This window comes from Cydia splendana, chromosome 1, assembly GCF_910591565.1.
Source record: "Cydia splendana chromosome 1, ilCydSple1.2, whole genome shotgun sequence".
Classification (NCBI taxonomy): Eukaryota; Metazoa; Arthropoda; class Insecta; order Lepidoptera; family Tortricidae; genus Cydia; species Cydia splendana.
In genome coordinates this window covers 8,792,052-8,816,928 of record NC_085960.1, presented here as the reverse complement: position 1 = coordinate 8,816,928, position 24,877 = coordinate 8,792,052, and the positions used below count along the sequence as shown (strand labels likewise).

Here is a 24,877-nt window from a genome sequence, read left to right as displayed (position 1 = left end):
GTATTAAAGTATCATTTTTATTCAAGGTACCTTTAACACATAATAGAAACAGTACATCAAAAAATACCTAATACTAATTAAAACAAGTCATTAATAAAACATTTATTATTATTCGTTTTTGAGCGATAATTAATAAAACTTATTGAAAAAAGGAACGTCATGTCATCATCATTATTATTTTACTCTGCTAATAGGCAGTATCTACGATAAAGGCATGTAAACAGTGAGCATGGAATCCAAAGGAATGTCGAGTGATTTGGCACTTCATTAATACTAATACGTTATTAAGTATATTTACATTGTACTTAGCGTTGACTATCACAGGATTACTTGCATGGAATATTACTTTTTAAAATCATATCTAACATATCAGTCCATGTTTTAACAGTATCACTCTTAACCTACCAATGGTGGTCCTTATTAGCTATGCAATAAGGTTTACTAATGGTTGGTTAAATGTTGATGATGGTTCTTCAGTTACATTTATTAAAATATACAAATATACATTAATACCTAATACCTTGACCTTGCCACAGTAATGAATATAATGTAGACAGATTCATTAATGGGGCAAAACTGCCTCTCGCTCACTACAGAGGGCGCTTGAAATAGGTTCCAACCAACATTATTGTTGTCTTTGCTGTCGTAGTAGGTACTTTTCCGTTATTTTTATAGATTAGATAATTATATGGGACTAATTAAATTCACAAAATATATTTTTCATTTTACAAACAAATAACTCCTTACACAAGAAATTGGTATATTTTTTTAAAATTCAAACCTTGAATATATGAAGGTACAAAAGCTAACCTGTCAGTTAGGACCTCAAAAATTGTAGCACCACCTGCACTATGCGCGTTTATCCTGGTTCGAGCCTGCTCGGCGGCATTTGTTTCCTACAACTCATTATTTGTGATTTCGATTTTCAGTCTGCGATCATTATTTTAATTCTTTAAAAGCCACAAACTACACAATGCGCCATTGTTGCGCCTTATTGAAATGCACGAAGGTTGAAATTACCTACACTGTAACCGAACCGTCAGTTGCCGTCTTTGGTGGTCAAAGGGAAGACCTAAATGACATGGCACACATTTAGGTCGATTTCCAAATATTAAAAACATAAGCTTCAACTGTGGCTTCAACTTGACAAGTGAAGTTTGACTCCATGCAGATTCTGTTTCTAACAGAGCCAGATATTGTCATAAAAATTATCTTTAAACCTTCAATACTTCGAAATAACTAGCTTAAACTAGTCGGACATGAAGTCTTATCGTGAAAAGGCTGTTTGTCCAAAAACAAACAAGACGGACTTTTCGATCAGGTCACGTGTACGTCTTACGAAGTTTTTCGATCAGGTCACGTGTACGTCTTACGAAGCGTCTTACGTCTTACGCTGTCGCGAGTTTAACATTTATTCCCCATCACGAAATCTTACGTCTTACGAATCTTACTTCTTACGCTGTCGCGAGTTTAACATTTTTTCCCCATCACAAAAAGTGCACAGCGCCGCTAAAGAAGTTTTCACTTCAATAAAATTGGTATGTGATAACATACGATTTCCCGGTGTGTTTGAAGTCGGTGCCAAGGCAAATAGGTCCACGTCTGCCCGCACGTGTCTGCCAGTTTGGGTTGTACCGCTCAGTACCGTTTCAAATTTCAGAATCAACTCCTGTTGAAAAGTGTATTTTGTCCCATAATGTAATATAAATCATACAACATAAGAATCATTTTTTGTATTTGTAAAACTTAACCCTTTGAACGCTTTACGTTATGAACAAAAACGCCACTGACACGCCAAGGTCTAGGGTGCAATCTAGCTAATGTTAATGTAAACCTTACTTGAAAGTGTGAAGGTTACTTTGACGGCCTACGTCATAACAAATAGTTGTCCATGGCGCGGTGGGCATGAGTATTTAGTCGGTAACGACGGACGACATTAGGTGTTCTTGGCGTTCAAAAGGTTAAACTTTATTATATTCAATCAGAGCAACGCATTTTTTTTCTATAATTGGTAACAAAATATCTTATATTTTTAAACAAGATTATTTTATTCTATTCTGTTCTTTGAATTATCTGAACTGAAGATGATTGGTAATAAATGTTATAATACCTTAAAAACGAGTCCCATTAGTTGATATCCGGATAGTTACTCGTCATCGCAGCTGTAGACTGAGTGAGGTCTGCCAACTCCTTGGTCAACTTTTTTATTTTTTCTACAAACTGAAAATAAAAGGCATATTTTTATGCGGCTATAGCAAAGCAAGAGGGCAAAGGCACAGTACACTAAGAACAGTAGTGAATCTAAGGCCGCTCGGCAAGTTATTTACCTACTCTTGCGTTGGCGCTTAGGGTTTCCACTTTTATTTTTAGTTAAATATTATTTGCGTATTATGAGTAACACTAGGTTTCTATTTATATAATATAATGAAATGTTCTAACAATTCATAAATGACGTATAAATAAAACGCTTTTTAAATATTTACATTAGGAAATGGCATTTATAAAAAAAAATATAAATTCAATACAGAAAAAAAGTTCCTCCGGTTTCTGCATGTTCGGAACGCTTTACTGTTAGCGGTTAAAGTAAAGTAAATTCTCATCCTTACGTATAACATTAGTAAAAAGGTTGGGAAGCATGGGCAGGGCATCGTAAATTCTATGTCTTTTAAGAGCGCTATTACATTTCGGCGTTGAGCGAGTTTAGGTATTTTACGCGCTGCGGCAGGCCGTGCGAGCTCTGTATGCCGATCCCTTCTGCCACACTCGCACTACAATGATGGATTAAACATTCTTGATCCTTCGCGAAGCATATTGAAATCAACCATAACAACACTAACTGTACTTAACTTTTAAAGTCCTAAAACTGTTATTTGGTAAGTACGAAAATACTAAATGCAGTGCAAATGTACATAGGTATTACGTCATCTATTTTTGACGATTTTTGACCCCCCCACCCCTCAAATCATCCAAAAATCATGCTTCGGATGACTCTGTTTCCTCCTACGTCATGCTACCATCATCCGATGTCCAGACCCCCCCTCCCCCCTCCTCCCATTTGAAACGACGTAATTTATGAATAGCCCCATACTCGAACTTAGGAAGGTATATTACTCGAAAGAAATTATAGGTACCTACTCGCTTATTTACATGTTTCGTCATTGCATTTGGTACCTATAGGTTGTAAAGTTTGTATCAACGAGGGTTTAAAAACTAACTGGTACTGAGGATCTGATGATAATTATGATGATTAAGGTGGTCACGGATACCAACCAACCATGTAGTAACATGATTATGCTCGTTTGATTCGTCTCAACAAGATCTTTGACACTGAAGATACACAGGGTCTGATGATGGAGCTGGAAGGTGGCCACGGGTACCAGTCTATCATGTAACTAAACCACTTCGTGTTTGGGCTCGTTTGATTCGTCTCAACAAGATCTTTGACACTGAAGATACACAGGGTCTGATGATGGAGCTGGAAGGTGGCCACGGGTACCAGTCTATCATGTAACTAAACAACTTCGTGTTCTCAACAAGATCTTTGACACTAGGTGATACTCAGAGTCCCAAACATGAAGTTGTTCAGTTACATGATAGACAGGTACCCATCGCCACCTTCGCGCTCCATCATCACACCCTAAGTACTACCTTGTGTCAAAGATCTTGTTGAGATGAATAAGACGTGCCTAAACACGAAGTGGTTTAGTTGCATGGTTGATTGGTACCGGTGACCACCTTCCGGCTCCATCATCAGACCTTGAGTACTATCTTGTGTCAAAGATCTTGTTGAGACGAAGGGGCTATTCATAAATTACGTCATTTCAAATTAGGGGGGGGGGGGGGTCTGGACATCGGATGACGGTAGCATGAAGTAGGAGGAAAAGGGGTCATTTGAAGCATGATTTTTGGATGATTATAGGGGGGGGGGGGGGTGTCAAAAATCGTCAAAAATCGTTGACGTAATTTATGGACAGCCCCGAATCAAACGAGCCCAAACACGAAGTGGTTTAGTTGCATGGTTGATTGGTACCGGTGACCACCTTCCGGCTCCATCATCAGACCCTGAGTACTATCTTGTGTCAAAGATCTTGTTGAGACGAATAAAACGAGCCTAAACACGAAGTGGTTTAGTTTAGTTGCATGGTTGATTGGTAATTTGGTACTGGTGACCACCTTCCGGCTCCATCATCAGACCCTGAGTACTATCTTAAGTCAAAGATCTTGTTGAGCCGAATCAAACGAGCCCAAACACGAAGTGGTTTAGTTGCATGGTTGATTGGTACCGGTGACCACCTTCCGGCTCCATCATCAGACCCTGAGTACTATCTTGTGTCAAAGATCTTGTTGAGATGAATAAAACGAGCCTAAACACGAAGTGGTTTAGTTACATGGTTGATTGGTACCGGTGACCACCTTCCGGCTCCATCATCAGACCCTGAGTACTATCTTGAGTCAAATAAATACATATAGAATGTCAGGTCGTTTCAAATATTTTTAATCCTGTGCGGTAGTTTATTAAACTGTACCATCATTAATTATAATACTATAAAAACAGTGCTAGGATCAAAGTCTCTCGTTGCGGTTTAAACGCACACAGTATAGCGTTTTACACGGCGCCCGCCGCACACAATGATAAAAAACCTCGTCGTCGCCGTTGAAAATGTGCGGAGCCGACCGACACACGTCCTGCCTCTACAAGCTCTGCCGCGGCACTGAGCTGGCGCAGCGCGCGTCATCGGTAATATAGAGTAGTTTTCATAAAATTGCCAAAAAATTATAGTAGAATTTCATAAACACTAATGTATACCAACAGTATAAGCAAACGTTGCAGATTGCTTGAGTATGAAAATGACTTCGATATTAAGTAGATTTTCGTAGGAATTGACACTTGTTTCGGAGAGAAAATTGAGTTCGTTTTATTTTGATTTTCTCTTTCTCAGAGGTATGTAGGAAAAATATCGTTTGATATGCCTAAAGTACAGGGTATTAGTAATACAAAATAGCCAGGTTTAGCAGAGTAAACTTCTCAACATTTCCAAATAAGAGCTCGCCATTCAGTGCTTCACGGGGTTTTTCGGAACCGACCATCAGAAAAAAAATCATTACTAATTTAATAAGTCCTTTTTCTAATATTTACAACGATATTTCTAAAGATAAGAAGACGCTTTTACTGGAGCAAGTACTCATTGTTTCTAATAATGAGCGCAAAGTCCTGAATTTCGTCGACTAGTATCATCAATTTTGCATTATTTCGACTTTTCTTGTAAGAGCGCTCTTAATTGTTCCTAAATTGACGTGCCGATTTTAATGTTGATGTGGTCCTTTTCAAACGCTTTGCGAAACACCTTCTCCATCCTTCCTATATTCACGACGAAGTCATCGGGTGGGACTATGAGTAATTTCGATCTGTACCATAATTCCTGTAATTAATGTATTGTGAAGAATGACAAGTCCGGGTTTGAGGAGTCGTTATTGTGACACCCAAAGACACTACAATATTTTTTTCCTCTGTTCGAAGTCATGATCAAAAAAATTAAGGCCGGTAAGAGCAGTCAAATGCGAGCGGGCGTGCAGCGTACTCGAATGCGCGCGATCACAATCGGCCCACACTGCCGCCACCGTATTCCCCCGTATATTATGCTAATGTGTGCGTGGCAGCGCGTGCGTATACGGCGCCCGGCGCGCACGCACACATTCAAGTCGGCAGCGCCACATTTCTATGAAGATTCACTACTGTTCTTGTACTGTGGCAAAGGGTTGTAGTACTTTATGTATTTAAATGTATATTGATATTTCTGTTTAGCGTGTTCCAACCTGCGTCAACTACCAGCTTAGCTCTACTAGATAGAGCCTTAAGACGACTTAGGGTCATCGTAGGATTGGATGGATGGAGGATGGTCCCGTACTAATTTTGTATCAGAGCGCAATCGCATATTTTAGCAGGCGTAATATGGATGGCGTTATCGACATGATCCGTTTTCACGTAGGTAGTACGAGCATCGTATTCGTTCTCGTGTAAATTAAAATCATCTACAAACATTTTAAGTTCTAGGGGTGCACGTGGGTCGTTGTAGTATAAAATTTGGAACGATGTTAATCAGTAGTACTGCTCGCAGCGTGGCATTTTACAAGTCAAATTGCACCTATGCTAAACGCATTAAAATGCGGTGTCAGTGTTGTCTGTGGTTCGACCGTATTGTCAATGTCATCTGTTTTAATGAATAGGTATCAATCGATTCGTCTTTGCGAGCCGTATGGCAGATGCTACTTTTACAACCGTTTTTCGAAATGAAAGAAAAAAATGGTTGGGTATTTTTCTTAAAAAAAAAGAGTAAGTATCTAATTACCTCATAGTTATTCGTGGGCGTAGCGGGTCTTCCATTTGTTTTTTCCTCCTGTACCCGACGGTTGGAAAGATAGGTTATCTGACTTTGCATTTTCACGAAGATTTTTCTGTACTCATCTTGAATTCTGTTAAATTCGTTATTAAGATGGGCGTCTTTTTTAGATATATATTCCTGTAAAAATATTCGTTTCGTTACTACTGTACATTTCCAATACATAATTAAATTAATTAATAAGCAAATTTAAAATTAAATGAGAAATTTAAGGTTTTTTCAAACTAAAATTAACACTCCATGACATTATATTTTGTGACTGATTTATAATATGGCATACCCTATGTGTCAATATAGATTTTTTTGCATTTTTGTACTTCTCCAACAAGGTCCGGTGCTCAGCCTGCAAGCTTTCGTAACTCTGTTCTGAAGTAGCTACTTTTCTTTGTAAACTATTTATTTTACTTTTCACATTTCTCAATTCCTTTTCACAAGAACTGTGACTGTGTTCCAACTCCTCCTTTTCTTGTTTAAGTAATTCTAACCGCTGTATCTTTTTCTCGTATTTCTCGGCCTTGATTTTCCACTCATTGAGGATGTCCCTAGTTTTTTCACATTCTGCTTGTATCGCATTATGTTCCTTTATCAACACGGATATCTCGTTCTCTTTCGACTCGAGTATTTGCGACACCTTGGCTCTCTCTGTCAATATAAACTGTTTGAGGGTCTCTACTTCCTGCATTTTCCGCTGTAACAGCTCCTTCAGCTTTGTGACGGTGGCTATTTGTTCGTTTTCCATTTCCTTCAGCCGTCGCGCGCAGTTCATTTCCGCGGTTTTCATCTCCAGAGTGAACTTTTCTGCTATTTGATCTCGTATAGCTTTTTCTTTCATCATGAGAGCAGTCTGTGTATAAAAAAATGAATGCAAATATTACTAAAAACTCAAAATAAACTTTCGTTGTCCATAATACACACAGTTGAGTTTTCTTAAAATTGAATAAAACTTCAAGCATACCTTGGTCGCTATGGCGTCGTCGCAGGTCTGCACCAAGTGCTCGATGGGTTGGTCGGTGGGGTCGGTGTTGGTGGCGACGGAGCGCTGGTCGCGCAGCTTGTTGAACCGCTCGAGGATGTACTGCTGGAAGAACTCCGCCTTGCCTTTTAACTCCTGCATCAGAGCTTCGTTGCTCTCTTGGGTAGCTACAAAATATATATGTACTTAAATGTATTTGATTGTTAAACGATCAAGAGCTATGTTTTATTATTATATGGTCACTGTTTGTCGTAAATATCACATGTTTATATGGGATTCAGTGGCAGATCTAGCATTTTGTTTTGAGAGGGGCTGATTCAGGATATTGGTTTGGGAGGGGCTAAAAATGCTTGAACCCAATGAGGGTTTAGGTTTTAAAGTAAGCTTGAGCCCCATAGCCGCTACTGATGGAACCAACAGCATTGAAGCAGACAGTGATTGTGATCACGTTATGTAACATGTTAGGTTGCTGGTCGGTATAGTAGGAGGACACAATCATCACATACCTAATTTAACACTGCATTTGCTAAGCTGTTCATTTAGCTGCCGAATTTGCATTAAATTTTTCTCACATTGCGCACAAGGTTCCATTTCTTTTCGCATCGCACTTTTTTCATCTGGAAAATAAATAAAAAATATTTATTATGTGTCAGCCACAGTATTGTCTCTTTTAACAATTCATTAATTATAAAGATCGAGTCATGTCTATCAATACTCTGTTTGTAATTGGTTACTTTACGACCAGAATATCGGGTAAAATACTTACCAAAAATTTGAATCAGTACCTAGACGATTTGCAATATTTAAAATAAAAAAAAACCAGTCTAACGTACCTTCAAGATATTTGTTGAGTTTGTCAGTAAATTCCTTCTGTTTGTCAGTGAACTCCTTCTGCAGCTCCGATATCCGCTTGTTGGCGCGCTCCAGCTCGTCCTTGGAGCTGGTCAGCTCCGCGGTCAGCTTCTCAAACTGCTGTCTTTCCTTTTCTATCCTCTCCACGTATTCTTTCTCTTGTGACTTGTATAGATCCCGCTCTTGTTGTATTCTAGATTGGACGTCTTTTAGCTCTCTTGACGCGCTATCCCGCGTACTGCAAGCCTGGTAGACAATGTTAAAATGTATTATTTTAATTTATTCTACTTTATAGTAATATATAATATATAAACATCGCGAGGAAACCGGAAAAATCTTAATAAAGCCTAGTTCCCCTCTAGATTGGAAAGTCCGATAGCAGTAGCTTTCTCAAAAACTAATGCTGTACCAAATAGAATAAGACCAAGCTAAGTTGGCAGCGATTTTGATAGCCCTGACTGTGCAAGTATTATTTAAACGTCATAATTTCATAGAATTTTGCACAGCTCGGGCTAAAAACTTAGCTTGGTCTAATTCTAAATAATTTGCGAGCCTCATACTTGGGATTAGGTTGCGAGGTTAGGCTCCCCAAGTGAGACGGCAAAATGCCGGGACAACGCTAGGAAGATGATAGGTATTTACCTGCAGGTACAGAGTTTTGAGCTCAGTGTTGTCGCCTAGGGCGGCGCGCAGCTGCGCGGAGCAGCGCTCCAGCTCGCGCAGCAGGTCGGCGTTGGCGGCCGCGGCCAGCGACGCGCGCCCGCCGCGGGACTCCTTCACCTTGTCGTGCTCGAGCTCCAGCTCCGTGTACTTCAGCTCCATCTGGGGAACATTACTAGTACATTATTGTCGAGGTTCGGAAGTAGCTACTTGCAGGCTGAGGATTCGTTTTAAACGGACGACCTTGGGAGTCCGTTTAATTGAATCCGAAGCCAGCAAGTAGCCTTCCAGCCGAGTCATATATAGTGCTTTTCTCAAAAATGGTGCAAGAAATATAAATATAATAGAAATATTTTACAAAAGCAACTTTCTTACGTATATATTTTCACAAAAAAAAGTAGAAACAATTGAAAAATTAGCTTTGCCGCCTTTTTATTTTTTTAATAAAAAAATAGAAGTGTATTTTTCTGCCGAAAATACGCCAACCTATTTGAGACAGCTAAATAGTCGCGGTACTAATCATCTGTTTGGCTGTTTAATGGGCCTGTGCCTTCATTTGATATGGCCATTTCAACTTTTAAAAAGTTTGGAACTCGACAAATAATGGAATTTGTATGCAACATTGCAGTCCCAAAATCGAGACTGCAATGTTTTTAACTTTTTAATTTTTGACTGACCATAAACTACGCGCTTCGCAACCTATTTTTTAAACGGCAAAGTCGACTTTGCCGTCCATTTTTGAGAAAAACATATTTACCCGCGTGCGTACTCGCTTTGTAGTTAAAAAGTTGTTAGACCTGCAGTTAAAACGGCGGTTGGGAACAAAAAGAACTTGAGCGGCCCGTGTCATTTTGCCCGAAATCGGCAGAACAGTGGTCCTCATTGAGTGTTCCATGCCGCCCATGTATGGAGTGGTGTACGTGGGCGAGCCACTGCAGGTCGGACGCTCGCTCTAGTGCTACAACTTACATCTCTGAGCTGCGCGCGGACGTGGTCGAGGTCGGCCTGCAGCCGCTCGCTGAGCTTGTCGTCGCCGGTGCCGAGCGACTCTAACTGGCTCTGCAGCACGGCCACGCGAGAGCTTAGCTGCAACTCGATGCCTTTCTGCTCCTCTATTTTGGCTCGCATCTCGGATTCTTGCTTGCGGTGCTGTTCCAGTTTTTTGTCCCTTTAAAATTGAAATGGGTAAATTAAATAATAAACTTTATTATCTAATAATTTGATTTACACATAAAGCGCAATATGTTAGACTTCGTAAAAAATCAAATATCTAATTATTCAAGTACATATTAGGGTTATCAGGCATTAAAAATAATTTACACTTTGCTCACCTTTTAGCAATTTCTTCTTGTAACGCCGAAACCTTATTAATCTGTTGTTTGTATCTACTTAGAGCATCCTTTAGTGTCGATAATTTACCAGGCGACGGAGGTTCACCTATATTTAAAATAACAAAACGGGCACATTATGATCATCAGTAACTCTTATCGTTACTACTGTTAAACAAGTTTTTCACAAAAAGAAATACAAGCTTTTAAATATTGCACTCAGCTGTATACTATTCATCCAGACTGTTCGATGTATTCAATAAGGTTGTTTGAGTTCGCTAGTTCCTCTGGTCACATTTGATCTCCATCATTAATTACACTAGCTTATTGGGAAAATTGCAATAAGGGGTCATCCATTAATTACGTCACACGAATTTCTAGGTTTTTTTACCCCTCCCCCCCCCTCCTTGTCACACTTGGTCACATTTGGCAAACCCCTCCCCCCTGGTGTGACGTCACATTTCTTCAACGAAATCGGCAAATATTTTATTTACTTAATATTTTTGACCAAAGAAATATTAGTAATTTTATAACCCAAAACTGATTAAGAAATAAAGTTAAACGAAAAAAAAAACGATTATCGTTTCAAAAACTTGTTATTTAAATGTATATTAGCGTATAAAATAATTTAAATACATTTTCGGTTACTGATGAAGTTAAAGTGACGTCACAAAGTTTGTGACTCCTCCTCCCCCTTGTCACAACATGTCACATTTTCTTGACCCCCTCCCTCCCCCTAAACGTGTGATGTAATTAATGGATGACCCCTAATATAAAATGTCAGTTCAGTCAAAAACTAAGATAGTGGATAAAATTTCATTAAAGATAAACAGACCGAAAGACAATATTACAATAAAATAGAAAAAGCCAAAGTAAAGCAGTGTTTTATCAAACTTATGTGCAGCCTACCTAGATATGTATTCTCTGGGAGAGAGTCCACGAGGATCTGATGTAGCGCGGTGCGCCAGCTGTCGTACTCCTTCTGGCTGGCCGCCAGCTTATTTCGGCAGAGTACCAGCTCGTGTGCCGTCACCTCCAGTTTAGACTGAAATTAAACATTTTTAGAATGACGGATCTACATACGCTGCACCGGGTACAAGACCTCAACGTCAAAAACAAGTATACATATTATCGCCTTATTAGTGGAGTAAAGCTGCCTTGCCCCGCGCTACCTTCTCTCTAAATGCCTTCATGCTGAATAATGCAGGCTACACAGAAAAGTAACATGAAACTTGTGGATTTTTTGACGGCTCACCGTACTCAAATGTTTAATTAACAATTATTTAGGTTTTGGAGGAAAGTGGGATCAGATGTGGGCGTACTACTTGTCAGTCAGACAACATAGAATTTTTTGAAGCCTGACCAGAAGGGGAGACGTAAAATAAGAAATAAGTCAATCTATCTATGGTCTAAAAATTATGCATACGAAACTAAGCAGTGATGCAGACAATAATTATATTAAACTATGCCACTTACCCCTAATTCCTTGACTTGTTCCCTGGCAACATTCCTCTCACTGGACAACTGCGCTACCTTCTCCTTTAACCGCGAGGTCTCGCCGTTCACCAGTCGACTTTGCGCCGCCTCTAGTTCACTCGCTAATCTATTGATAGTTGCCCCTTTATCAATCAACAGTTCCTCTTTCTGTTTGTCTTTTTCTAAGCACCGCTTTTCCAGTATTTTTATTTCACTTGCCTAAAAGATTACCATATAATTAATATCAAAATTACACGAACGAGATTCAAGTAAATTTAATTAACAACTTACTTTCTCTTCCAATCTGCTTTTAGCCTTTGTTAAATCTGCGTGCAGTCTATCGACTTCCTCTCTATGTCTGGAAAAAACAATAACAAAACCACTTTTCACTTCTAAGTTTCAGAGTACCTTTTATTTATGTTTAATTCCCATTATTTGAGGAGACTAGGAGAAAAATGGCGGTACGAGGCGTCCATATTGGTAATTCCGTTCCTATAGGTAGGTGATGAGAGATTTCATTTTTCTGGCTTGGTACCAAAATATTTTCTGCTACGCACTTACCTGTCCTGCTGTTCTCTAAACAGTGCATCAGTATCGTGTGTGTGAGCAACCTACAAACAAACAGAATATTCCAATGACATTCAAGTTACCATTATGACGTTAAGCCATATGCTATTGTGGACTTACAGGTTCAATGCAGTGCACTAAAGATGAGCTAATAAGCATTTTACACAATAAGAAACTACCAGCAACGATCATTAATGGGCGACAGTAAAGCATGCATCCTTCGAAAGAAGAACTTTTGTTGCACCTACAAAAATGGCAAAAATGAATCTTATGTCAAGGCCACAAAGGTGCAAAGTACTTTACCTGGAAAGTGTGTAACCGCTGCTGCACCTCCTGCAGGCTGACGTTGGCGGCGCGCAGTTCCATCTGCATTTGCTCTTTCTCCTGCTCGCTTAGCACCAGTTTCTCAGTGAGGCTCACCACTTGTTGTTCTAGTTCTATCATTTTGTGTTTACTGGAAGCTGTTAGTTAAAAGTTTGTTTATTAGAGTCTTGCTGATGTCAAAGCATTTTGATCATACTTATGTGCGTCATGACTAGACTGCTAGTTTTGATGAGAATGCTAAAGCTTATGCGTCGATATGCACCACAAACTAGCTTTCATGATATAAATCATAATGAGAGTGTTTTACCTGCGGGTCCACACAGAACGAGCCGTTCGGCAAGGCGGCGGAGGTGCCGCAAGGCGGCTCTGTGTGGACCTGCCTGATGTCTGGACGCTCAGTCTGTAGAGCCTAGGATATAGCTAGGCAGTCTAAATTTTACTGATAGGCAGTGATGCCAGTATATTGAAAACATGTGAATGTCTGACTACCCACTAGTCTGGTTAAGTTCTACTTGAAGCATTTGTTACCTAGTAAATGGTGTGCTTCTTGCAGTGACAGCTCTGACTTGTCCCTGTCATTGACCGCAGCTGCAAGTCTGGCACGGAGACTGTCAATTTCTGTATCAAGCTTTTCCATCTGTGCTGCTAACTGTTGACATTCTTTTTCACGCATCTGACAATGATAATTAGTAATCAGTCTGTGGCAGTATTGTTTAGTTTGATTGACTTTTAAATTTCTATTTTGCAAATACATACCTCATACATCACCTTCAGTTTTTCATTATTCATGTATTCTTGTTTTGCATCAATATTGTTTATTCCATTCAAATGTCCTGAAAACAAATGCCAAACTGATGATTCGGTCTATTGCCATTTATTATATTTGATTTATAAATTTTATAATAGACTGAGGTGAATCAGATCAAAGGGTATTTCCTTTAATGTCTGTTCATGTAAATCTAGGTTCATAGCATGTGCATAAAAAGCATAGAACAAGTTTAGTTTCTGCTTCTTTTTTCTCTTTTTTATATACCAAAAAGGTGTGGCAGAATATCAGCTGACAAATACTGTGAAATACAAGTTGAAATCTGGGAGGTTTGGTTTGTTTTGTCAAGGTCTTGTTTTAGAGTAATAATTCTTAAGCCTGTACAAAATACTTGCTTAAATTATTGACTAACCCCTATATTCCTGTTGATAATAATGGTTTTGCCCATCACCTGCCCCATAGGGGCTAAATGGGAGTTTCACTGGGTCTTCATGGTGTTGAACTGGAGTGTGCCTATTTTTTGGGGTTTCATGGATATTAGGTGAGTCCCTAGTGTGCTGCAGTTCTTTAAGGTGATTAAGAGAATCCACATAACTTGGGGGCAATCCAGTCCTAGGATGATTAGGATGTCCTGAGGGTAAGATCATGGTATAATAATATACTCCGCCTGGTACTCCATTCCCGTCTTTTCTAGGTCACCTAACTGACACGGGCCTACGTCATCATGCGACAGCGCTATATGATAATATGCGATAGCGCTATATATAGCGGCCATGTTGTTGTGACGTAGGCCCGTGTCACTCTGGGAATGGAAGACCATGTTTCATTAGACTATGGGTAAGATGAAAAATTACAAATGCAAAATTTTATTATACAACAACTATACAAAAGTACATAGATTGACAATTTGTTTACATCACTGGATTGGGTTGTTTAATCATAGCAACATAACAATATAAATCATAGAATAGTGGCTTCTCAAAAGGGTATATTCAAAATTGGATAAACTCACAAATTGAAAACTTATTTTGCAAGTTACACATTTTTAATAAAGTGGAAACATAATGCAAAATAAAAGTAACTATAACTGCATCTAGGAAACTGGGTTACCACAAACACAACACACACACACACAGGAAGCATGTTAGTTTAAATCCTACACTGTTTATGATATGTTGCACCCTTACCTAACCTGGTTATGTGCATTAACCAATCATAAAAGTATAGGATTCAAACTATAACATGGTAATCTAATTATTAAATACACATTTGCAAACTCCAGTTTATGTAATTCTGGATAGGACTAATAATTCTTTTTAATATACATTAAAATTTAATTCAGGGTTTGAATACTGGTGTACTAAGAGACACAGAAAAATAATTAAAATGTGTCTTACCATTTCCTCCATTAGTTTGAGCATCCAAGGTAAAGTTACCACTGCTATTCACTGAACTCGCCTCGTCATCATCTTGAAGATCGTCAAAAGCATTTGCTAGTTTATGTTTCAGCTGTTAATATAGAGAAACATAAAACATTATAAACTAAAAGATAAATATTGTGAACTAATGAGCTAACATAGTTTCTTGCCTTATATTTTACTAGTAACAATAATTCAATTACCTCCTCATTCCGTCGTTTCTGGTCTTCAATCTCCTCCTGTTCCTCAAGCCTGTCCTGAGCACTGTTGTTAATGTGAATGCTGGCGGCCCCTTGGAACAGACTCATACCCGGACCTTCCATGATGTAATGAACCGCGAAAATATATAGGAACTCATAAAACTACTATTATATCAATGTAATACTGATTAATTAATTGGTTCTCGTCGTATCTGAACAAATTATCCAATGTTTTATGTTTTCTAACCTTCGCGTAGCAACCGTTGACGTCGCAAGTCGTTTGTTGACAACATATTAAAACAACAACACTTGTCTATGGTTTATGGCCGCTAATATATTTTAAGCACTAATGGCACGATATAAGGTTTATAACCGAATGACAAACCGAACTCGAGTGTAAACGCAAGCGCGCGTCCCGCGCGAGCCCCTCTGGCTCGTGCCCAAAAAACTGCTCCTCCACGCGAGCCGAGCCCACCGCTTACACTCGCGTCTCGTGGAGCGGCTCGCGGCTCGGCTCGTGGCTCGCGCTTCGTGTTTGTCGTGATCGTACAGCCGATTTAGACTCTCGCGCGAGCCACGAGACGAGCCGCGAGCCGCGCCACGAGACGCGAGTGTGAACGGTAGGCTCGTGACTCGTCTCGCGCTTGCCTGGCTCGCGTGGAGGAGCGGTTTTTTAGGCACGAGCCAAAGGGGCTCGCGTGGGACGCACGCTTGCGTTCACACTCGCTTTCGGCTTGTCATTCAATTATAAACCTTATGCCGTGCCGTTGGTGTTTAAATTATATTAGCTCGACGAGCTTACGAGCCATGAGACGAGCCTCGAGCCGAGCCACGAGGCGAGAGTGTAATCATTAGCTCGACGGGCTCATGCGCTCAAGCCCACTCGAGGCAAGCCACGAGACGCGCCGCGAGACGAGCCACGAGCCGCGAATGTAACCCGGCTTAAGCCCCCCATTCACACTCCTACCTTGTAGTCCGCCTCGTTGGGTAGGATTGTGTATGGGGGTTGCGGACTACGAGCCGTCCTACAAACGGCTAAACGGTAGGACGGCTCGTAGTCCGTAGGAGTGTGAATGCGCGGCTTTAGGCCAAGCGCGCACCACGACTTTTTGTCGCGCGATAATTTAGTCGCAGAAATGTAACGTATGTGTTTATATGGCAGTGCGCGCATATGCGACAAAAAAATCGCAGCGATATTAAAATTGTGATTTGTCACATTTTTCCGCGACTGCTCGCGACGCGATTGTCGCAATGTGAATTGCGGCATACGGAGTTGTATGGCCCCGCGCGCACTGCGATAATAAAATCGCACCCGGACCTCAGTCGGCATATCGCTCTCCAAGCGTCAACATGTCGGAACCTGCTGCTGAAGACGCTAGATGCTGACCATTTAATTATGGAAATAGAAGGAGATCACCTTTGTGGTATAAATACTCAAAGTCATACAGCGATCACATATTAAAGACAACGTTTCATGACAAACTACTGGTACGAAATCCATGTTGAGAATGAACAAACCGCGACTTTTTCATCGCAGTGCGCGCAGTGAATTTTCTGCGATATATTACAGCGCGATTCTAAAATCGTGTCGCAAAAACTAAAATCGTGGTGCGCGCTTAGGCTTACAGTCATCATCAATTTCACTATAAATATATTTTGCATTTTTATATGTTATAATGTTGTTCTAAAGCCCCCTGCAGACTATGCGCGTGAATCGCGGGTGAAGCCGCGAACGCAAGTGTGGAGTCGATTTTCGCAGACAGCGAAATCCACACTTCGACTCCACACTTGCGTTCGCGGCTTCGCCCGCGATTCACGCGCATAGTCTGGAGGGGGCTTAACGAGTAATTGTGTTTATATAGTGTGAATTGGAGTGAACTCCATGAACATAATCTCCCGTAAACAGTTTCTACCTTCGACCAGTAGAAATTAATGAAGTTCGATCTATTATAAAGAATCTAAAAAGCAAACACAGCTGTGGAATAGACGAATTACCTCCTATATTGCTAAAACAATGCGCTGATGAACTCGCGATTCCATTTTGTCTCCTTATAAATCAGTCTTTTTCACTTGGAGTATTCCCGGATCTCTTAAAAACGGCAAAAATTAAACCAATTCATAAAAAAGGTAGTACGGCAGAACTTAATAACTACAGACCAATCGCGCTATTACCCTCATCGTCAAAAATATTCGAAACCGCTATGAGTAAACGTTTATATGAATACTGCGAAAAAAACTTAATCTTTAATGATAGTCAAAACGGTTTTCGAAAAAATCGTTCAACGGTTTTAGCTATGTACAAGTTTATGCAGCATGCTATTGATGTTATAAATAATAAACAATACGCGATCGGGATTCTGCTCGATATGACGAAAGCGTACGACCGTGTCCAGTATAATATCCTATTACAAAAATTATATGGGATAGGCGTTAGGGGTATTCCGCATAATTGGTTCAGATCATACCTAGAAAATCGTCAGCAATGCATAGAAATACAAAATTACGATCAAAATAATAGCGAAATAAATTACACACATTCGGATTTAAAATTGATGAAACATTCCATACCTCAAGGCAGCTCAATAGGATGTCTCCTGTTCTTGATATATATCAACGACCTTCCAAAAACTATACAGCAGACGTGTACTTTATTTGCCGACGATATCTCCATCCTCACTTCGTGTACAGACGATTATAATATAACACAAGACTTAAGCACTTTATTAACAAACGTAGTTGACTGGTTATCGGATCACAATTTGGAAGTAAATTTTTCAAAAACAAAAATCTTACAGTTTAGGCCTTATCAAAAAACACCCCTTAATATTAATTTCACCTCCAATAATATAAAATTAGAATGTGTAGATACCGCTCCTCTTCTAGGTTTCGAAGTTGACTGCAATGTTATAACTGGAAAGCGCATGTAGCAAAAATAAAAACGAAATTGTCCCAGTTCACGTATGCCTTACGCGAATTAAAAAAAGCATGCGACCTCAACACCGCCTTAACAGCTTACTATTCCTATGCCCATGCTTGGCTTACCTATGGTGTCATTCTATGGGGGAATAGCACAGATGTGGAAAGCCTATTTATATTACAAAAAAAATGTGTTCGAATCTTGGCTAACATAAATATACCGGAAAGTAGTAAGACACACTTCATCGATCTAAAAATACTTACCCTAACATCAATATACATTTTGGAAACATGTAAGTTTGTAAAAAAATACCCTCAATTTTATACCAAACATTCAGATATACCCCGACGTTACGCCAGTAGGTTTCAAAATAAGCTGGTGCAGGTTATCCCCTCAAAACTCAAACTACATTCAAAAAGTCCTAACTCAATGGCAATAAAAATATTCAATAAAATTAGTAACGAAATAAATAACACCAAGTCCGACAATGAATTCTTTAAAAAACTAAAAGATCACCTCATTAAAAAAGCTTATTATACTTTAAATGAATTTTTTCACGACCAATAATTGCAATTAATAAAGCACCTATACAATAAATAACACTAATTAATATAATCCTATTATTTTGTACAAAAAACTCGATCTTCTCTTATTAAACTGTTTGCTGTGCCCTACAGGGTGTCATATTGTACACAATTCTATGTAATAGGTTAAGATACAATGTGATATGCAATAAATATTATGAGTATGAGTATGAGTATGAGAACATTTTGTTAAATCTCATTCTTGATTTCATAAATAGAAATTCTAATTTCTATGTCAATATCTGAACGAACCACGGACCTAGAGAGTAAACCGGATAGTGTACATTAGCCAAAAAGTGTGTCCACATGGGAAGTCAAGGTGGGCCGTTGCATGTCTTTCTAATTAGGGTGACCATACGTCATATGTATGTGGGATATTCACGGACCTAGAGAGTAAACCGGACAGAGTACATTAGCCAAAAAGTGTGTCCACATGAGAAGTCAAGGTGGGCCGTTGCATCTCTTTCTAATTAGGGTGACCATAAGTCATATGTATGTGGGATATTAGGATAACATTGAATATATAGTTTGGCCAGGATCTTTTCTTATTCGTGCATAGTTATAGAGAATCATACTGTATTTTCGCTGTACTAGTATTATGGCCTGAAAAGGGATGGATATAGTTTTTTTTCTCTTCTGTAAAGCGCTTCACACAACCTTAGGCACTTAATTTAGTTGTTCTAAAAGCTGTTGCTAATAGGCGCACTGGACCACGAACATGGTGGATCGTCAGGAATGTGGTCCGCCGTAACGTCTGTCAAGAACACGGGTATGAGTGAGAGAGATAGAGAGACAGATATGGTGACAGAACCAGAGGGTCTACCGCGAACCAAGTTCGACGTATTGCCTCTCTGTCACACTTACGTACGAATTTACAAGTGCGACAGAGAGACAAAATGTCGAAAGTGGTTTGGGGTAGGCTCTCAGGGCAGTGGGGGATTTACAGTATTTGCCGTCCTAGGCCCCAGGCCCTGTAGCAAGCACTAGACGCCCCTTTCTCAGCACCCATCATATAGACTGCCACCCTAGGCCCGGGCCTACTCGGCCTTAGAGCAAATCCGCCACTGCCTCAGCGTCGCGTGGATCCGCTACGCCCGTTTGTTATAGTTTTTAACTAGGACGCTTATCACTGGAGCATAAATTAAATTAAAAAAATAAATATCATTTATTATCAGGCGACTAAGGCCCATAGATACATACCTTACAAACTAACATACGTACAATAGTAAAAATCTTACAAGCTAAAAATTATTTCGGCGTCACCGAAAACCATAAACACCGAAGTTCGCAAATTGCGAGCAATTTTCTCTGTCACTGTAATTACTCCTTTATAGGAGTAAAAGAGAAAGATGCCCGTAATTTGCGAACTTCGGTGTTCACGGTGGTAGGCCATCTGTGCGAAAAGAGAAGAGTCGTGAAATGTAAAGAAACTAGTGATGTGCCGTTCCCAGTAAACTTTCCAAAGAGGGTAAGCCCTCATCGCACGAGCGCTATTTCAACGCGCGTTAAAAAAGCGCGTTAGAATGAAACAAATGGAAACATGTGTATTTGTTCACACGATGGTGGTGGCGCTTTTTATCAAGCCTTGTTTTTTTTTTTTTCGACTTTAAGCGTTGGTCGTTAAATCGAATTTAGCGTGTGAACGGATTCAACCCCTTTTGTAACGCGCGTTGAAAAAGCGCTCGTGCTTATGAGGGCTAAATTCCCAGTAACGTTTCTGGTATCGTCCCAAAAGTCAGTAAATTACGATAAACTTCTATTTTTCTTTTATTATCTATGTGTTTTTTTATTATTATAACAATTTATAAATGTGTCTGTAATGTTTAAGGACTTTGGATTTCAATTTTTGCAATTATTTATTCTGTATTGGCTCTCATTTCACCAATTTAAACATGCCGAAATAAATACATACCTATTTACGAAAACTTACGTTTAAGTACGTAAAGCCCCCTCCAGACTATCCGCGTGAATCGCGGGCGAAGCCGCGAACGCGAGTGTGTAGTCGATTTCGCTGTCTGCGAAAATCGACTCCACACTCGCGTTCACTCGCATAGTCTGGAGGGGGCTTACTAAGAATTGTGTAAAACCATAAAGGAAGTGGTAAAACTGGTTCTCATCGTGCCGACATCATGGTCACCCTAATGAGTTTGACAATGTCTAACTTGTATTTTTATCGTAAAATGTAATAATTGTAGCTTCCTTGTGAAACGATATTACACAATTAGAAATTATTTCACTCCCACAACCTTTAACATTTTTAAGAAATTTTGCACTCACGTGTTTTGTAAATATGTCATCAGGTTAGGGATACCAATTAATATTCAAACTTAATACTACAATGTCTACCATATCAAAATTAGTGTTTTTTATTGTTGTGCACATGCTTGGTTAAATCAGTTAATAATATTGACATCATAATTATTTACAAATTTCCTAAAAGATATCAGAACCGTACTCTGAATATAGCACTTAAATAATATAAGAAGGTATTTAATTTTAGTAGTATATTGATATAAATACTACCACAATGGTATATTTTTAACATTGGCAACATGTGCGAGTGAGACACCGCGGCCCACCTTTGCTATCTCAAGTGGACCGTTTTCTCTAGTCTGGTAAGAACGTCTTTCTGGCTCGGTGATAAGGTTAAATTTAGTATGGCAAAACAAGTGACAGTTCACTCCATCTTATAACTTCATGGAACGAACCTTCTTAAAAGTCAAAGTCAGTCGACTGTCGGTGTCATGAATCTAGTAGCCGGTTTAGACTCTCGGCTCGCGGCTCGTCTCGCGGCGCGTCTCGTGGCTCGCCTCGAGTGGCCTTGAGCCATGGACCTATATAATAGGGACTGTAGGGACAAGACATATTGTTCTATACGTACAATTGCTTATAGAAATAGCACCCATTTTGACGGCACGCACATAAATATATATCTGTCTCGTTTTTACTCAGCACTGTAACCCATAGCAAAAAAAGATGACAGTATTTCAGTACGTACATAAAGTGTTCCATGAAAATACGTAAATACCTAATGCGGCCGAAAATCCGCCATGTTCAGTTCCCCAAATGTCATTGTCTGTCAGTTCAGCCGGTACTTGTCCTGTCAAAAAGTCGTGGTGAAAATTAAAATTATTAATTATCTTTCAATATTTTGCTTGTGATTGAAAATAATTGAAGCCAAGTGTGAATAATTACGTCGCGAATATGCCAGTGTGTAGTGTATTAGGGTGCGGCATAAGAAAACCACCAAATCAGCCATCTTTAACCTTACACAGGTACGCTATCATTTACATGAAAAATATTGGTTATTGTTAATGTTCCTGGGAAATGTAAGGATGTTTCACATTATAAATAGCAAGGTTCTTCTGTGCAGTTATAGATCATGAAGTGATTGGATTTATTTAACTATATTTTTACGTTTAAATAATGTAAACATTTCAGCTAGGGTTGTACTTTATTTATCGACTTTGATATCGATATATTATGATTGCCTATTTATATTTTCTTATTTTATCATGCTACCCCGCTTCAAACCAACTAAATTATCTTAATTTAATAATTAAATCATTTTTTATAGGTTACCAAGAAATGAACATAAAAAGAAAGAGTGCCTGGAGATGGAGATCCGGACCGACTCTCGGGAGCACTAGGGTAACTCGGGGCCGTGGGGTCGTTACTCCACAAGCTGCCCTGCGGGCTTTTTTATATCATTATTATATTTTTTTATATAATTCGACATTAAGAGACCATATACTTACATATAGTTGTAATTTATAAAATGGTTAATGTATTGTTATTATTTTTGCTTGTATGTAAATTCAATGTTGACGTATAAAAATGCCCTTGTGGCCTATTTGCTGAATAAATGTTGAAGAAGTTGAAGAGCGGAAGTCATTCCTTATTTTTGTAATAAAAAAAATGTTCTGAAGGTGTTTTGTTTTTTTTCACCCGTCGCTTAATACGCTTGAATGTTGTATCGCTCTCACTTATAGATACGGCGCACCAAGGTCGAGATGCAGTGCGGTAGTGTGTTACAGACTTTAGGGTTAGCAACACAACAAAATTGATTGTAATGGAGAGGTAAAGTCCAAGAAAAACACGTACACTTATTCTGACATCCAAAACAGATGGCGCTGTACTGCGCCATGTGTTTTGCGGTCACTAAGTTGTCAAACGTCAACTTTTGAAAATCAGAGTTACCGCAAAAATCGCAATATGTATTGAGTAGTACAGCATCATCTCGTTTACCTGTCAAATTTGAAGCACGAAATTGTCCTAGACTCCACACATCTTACTCAATCAAAGTATCTTTTCACATAACAATATGCTAATAAAGAATTTTTATTTATTTACTTACTTCCTATTAAAACATAAACTCCACAAATAAAACATACTTAGTATTTTAAATAAAATGAGCCGAGAACGTTAAAAAGTTATCGATGTATCGATAAAACCTAGTAACAGTAAAAATCTTCTGGGCAGCACTAAAACCGCCATGTTTAGTTCCAAGATGACGTCACAGTGGCACGCATTATTCGTTGACGTTTCACTTCCATAGGTTTCATATTTCAGTGTCTTGAGCGCATGAGCCCGTCGAGCTAATGATTACACTCTCGCCTCGTGGCTCGGCTCGTCTCATGGCTCGTAAGCTCGTCGAGCTAATATATTTTAAACACTAACGGCACGGCATAAGGTTTATAATCGAATGACAAGTCGAACGCGAGTGTGAACGCAAGCGCGCGTCCCGCGCGAGCCCCTTTGACTCGTGCCCAAAAAACCGCTCCTCCACGCGAGCCAGGCGAGCGCGAGCCGAGCCGCGAGACGAGTCACGAGCCTACCGTTCACACTCGCGTCTCGTGGCGCGGCTCGCGGCTCGTCTCGTGGCTTGCGCGAGAGTCTAAACCGACTATATGATATACCCATAGACCTATATAATAGGGACAAGACATATTGTTCTATACGTACAATTGCTTATAGAAATAGCACCCATTTTGACGGCACACACATAAATATATATCTATCTCGTTTTTACTCAGCACTGTAACCCATAGCAAAAAAAGGTGACAGTATTTCAGTACGGACATAAAGTGTTCCATGAAAATACGTAAATACCTAATGCGGCCGAAAATCCGCCATGTTTAGTCACGCAAATGTCATTGTCTGTCAGTTCAGCAGGTACTTGTCCTGTCAAAAAGTCGTGGTGAAAATTAAAATTATTCATTATCTTTCAATATTTTGCTTGTGATTGAAAATAATTGAAGCCAAATGTGAATAATTACGTCGCGAATATGCCAGTGTGTAGTGTATTAGGGTGCGGCATAAGAAAACCACCAAATCAGCCATCTTTAACCATACACAGGTACGCTATAATTTACATGAAAAATATTGGTTATTGTTAATGTTCCTGGGAAATTTAAGGATGTTTCACATTATAAATAGCAAGGTTCTTCTGTGCAGTTATAGATCATGAAGTGATTGGATTTATTTAACTATATTTTTACGCTTAAATAATGTAAACATTTCAGCTAGGGTTGTACTTTATTTATCGACTTTGATATCGATATATTATGATTGCCTATTTATATTTTCTTATTTTATCATGCTACCCCGCTTCAAACCAACTAAATTATCTTAATTTAATAATTAAATCATTGTTATAGCTTACCAAGAAATGAACATAAAAAGAAAGAGCTGGAGATGGAGACCCTGACCGACTCTCGGGAGCACTCGGGTCCGTGGGGTCGTTACTCCACAAGCTGCCCTGCGGGCTTTTTTATATCATTATTATAGTTTTTTTATATAATTCGACATTAAGAGACCATATACATATAGTTGTAATTTATAAAATGGTTAATGTATTGTTATTATTTTGACGTATAAAAATGCCCTTGTGGCCTATTTGCTGAATAAGCCCCCATTCGCACGACAGCTTTTTCAACGCGCGTTAAAAACGCGCTTGAATCTGTCCGCACTCTAATTTCGACTTAACGTCCAAGGCTTAAAGTCGAAAATCCAACAACGCTTGATAAAAAGCGCCACCGCTGTCGTGTGAATAAATACACACGTATCCATTTGTGTCATTCAAACGCTTTTTTAACGCGCGTTGAAAAAGCTGTCGTGTGAATGGGGGCTAAATGTTGAAGAAGTTGAAGAGCGGAAGTCATTCCTTATTTTTGTAATAAAAAAATGTTCTGAAGGTGTTTTGTTTTTTTTTTCACCCGTCGCTTAATAAGCTTGAATTTTGTATCGCTCTCACTTATAGATACGGCGCACCAAGGTCGAGGTGCAGTGCGGTAGTGTGTTACAGACTTCAGGGTTAGCAACACAACAAAATTGATTGTAATAGAGAGGTAAAGTCCAAGATAAACACGTACACTTATTCTGACATCCAAAACAGATGGCGCTGTACTGCGC

General features: G+C 39.3%; 3 protein-coding genes across 3 annotated transcripts in view; all 3 read right to left on the bottom strand.

Annotated features, from left to right (window-relative positions):
* The window catches only part of LOC134796104 (uncharacterized), a 349,320-nt gene that overhangs the window by 18,573 nt on the left and 305,870 nt on the right, over positions 1–24,877 (bottom strand). The gene's annotated exons all lie outside the window — the stretch shown is intronic.
* Positions 2–15,242, bottom strand: LOC134794833 (myosin-9-like). Its single transcript, XM_063766636.1, has 20 exons — positions 14,966–15,242; positions 14,742–14,853; positions 13,757–13,975; positions 13,335–13,411; positions 13,107–13,251; positions 12,558–12,715; positions 12,249–12,298; positions 11,979–12,045; positions 11,688–11,906; positions 11,121–11,256; positions 10,215–10,320; positions 9,853–10,051; positions 8,866–9,045; positions 8,205–8,469; positions 7,878–7,988; positions 7,354–7,538; positions 6,679–7,242; positions 6,348–6,518; positions 2,111–2,220; positions 2–1,669 (listed from the first exon to the last, which is right to left on the bottom strand). Exons 1-19 carry the CDS (start codon positions 15,083–15,085, stop codon positions 2,128–2,130), a joined length of 3,177 nt encoding a protein of 1,058 aa, XP_063622706.1. The 5' UTR covers positions 15,086–15,242; the 3' UTR covers positions 2–1,669; positions 2,111–2,127.
* The window catches only part of LOC134796053 (pseudouridine-5'-phosphatase-like), a 50,608-nt gene continuing 36,690 nt past the window's right edge, over positions 10,960–24,877 (bottom strand). Inside the window, exon 5 of the transcript XR_010144894.1 lies at positions 10,960–10,978. The gene's annotated coding sequence lies outside the window, so the exon portion shown is untranslated. The remainder of the gene's footprint in view (positions 10,979–24,877) is intronic.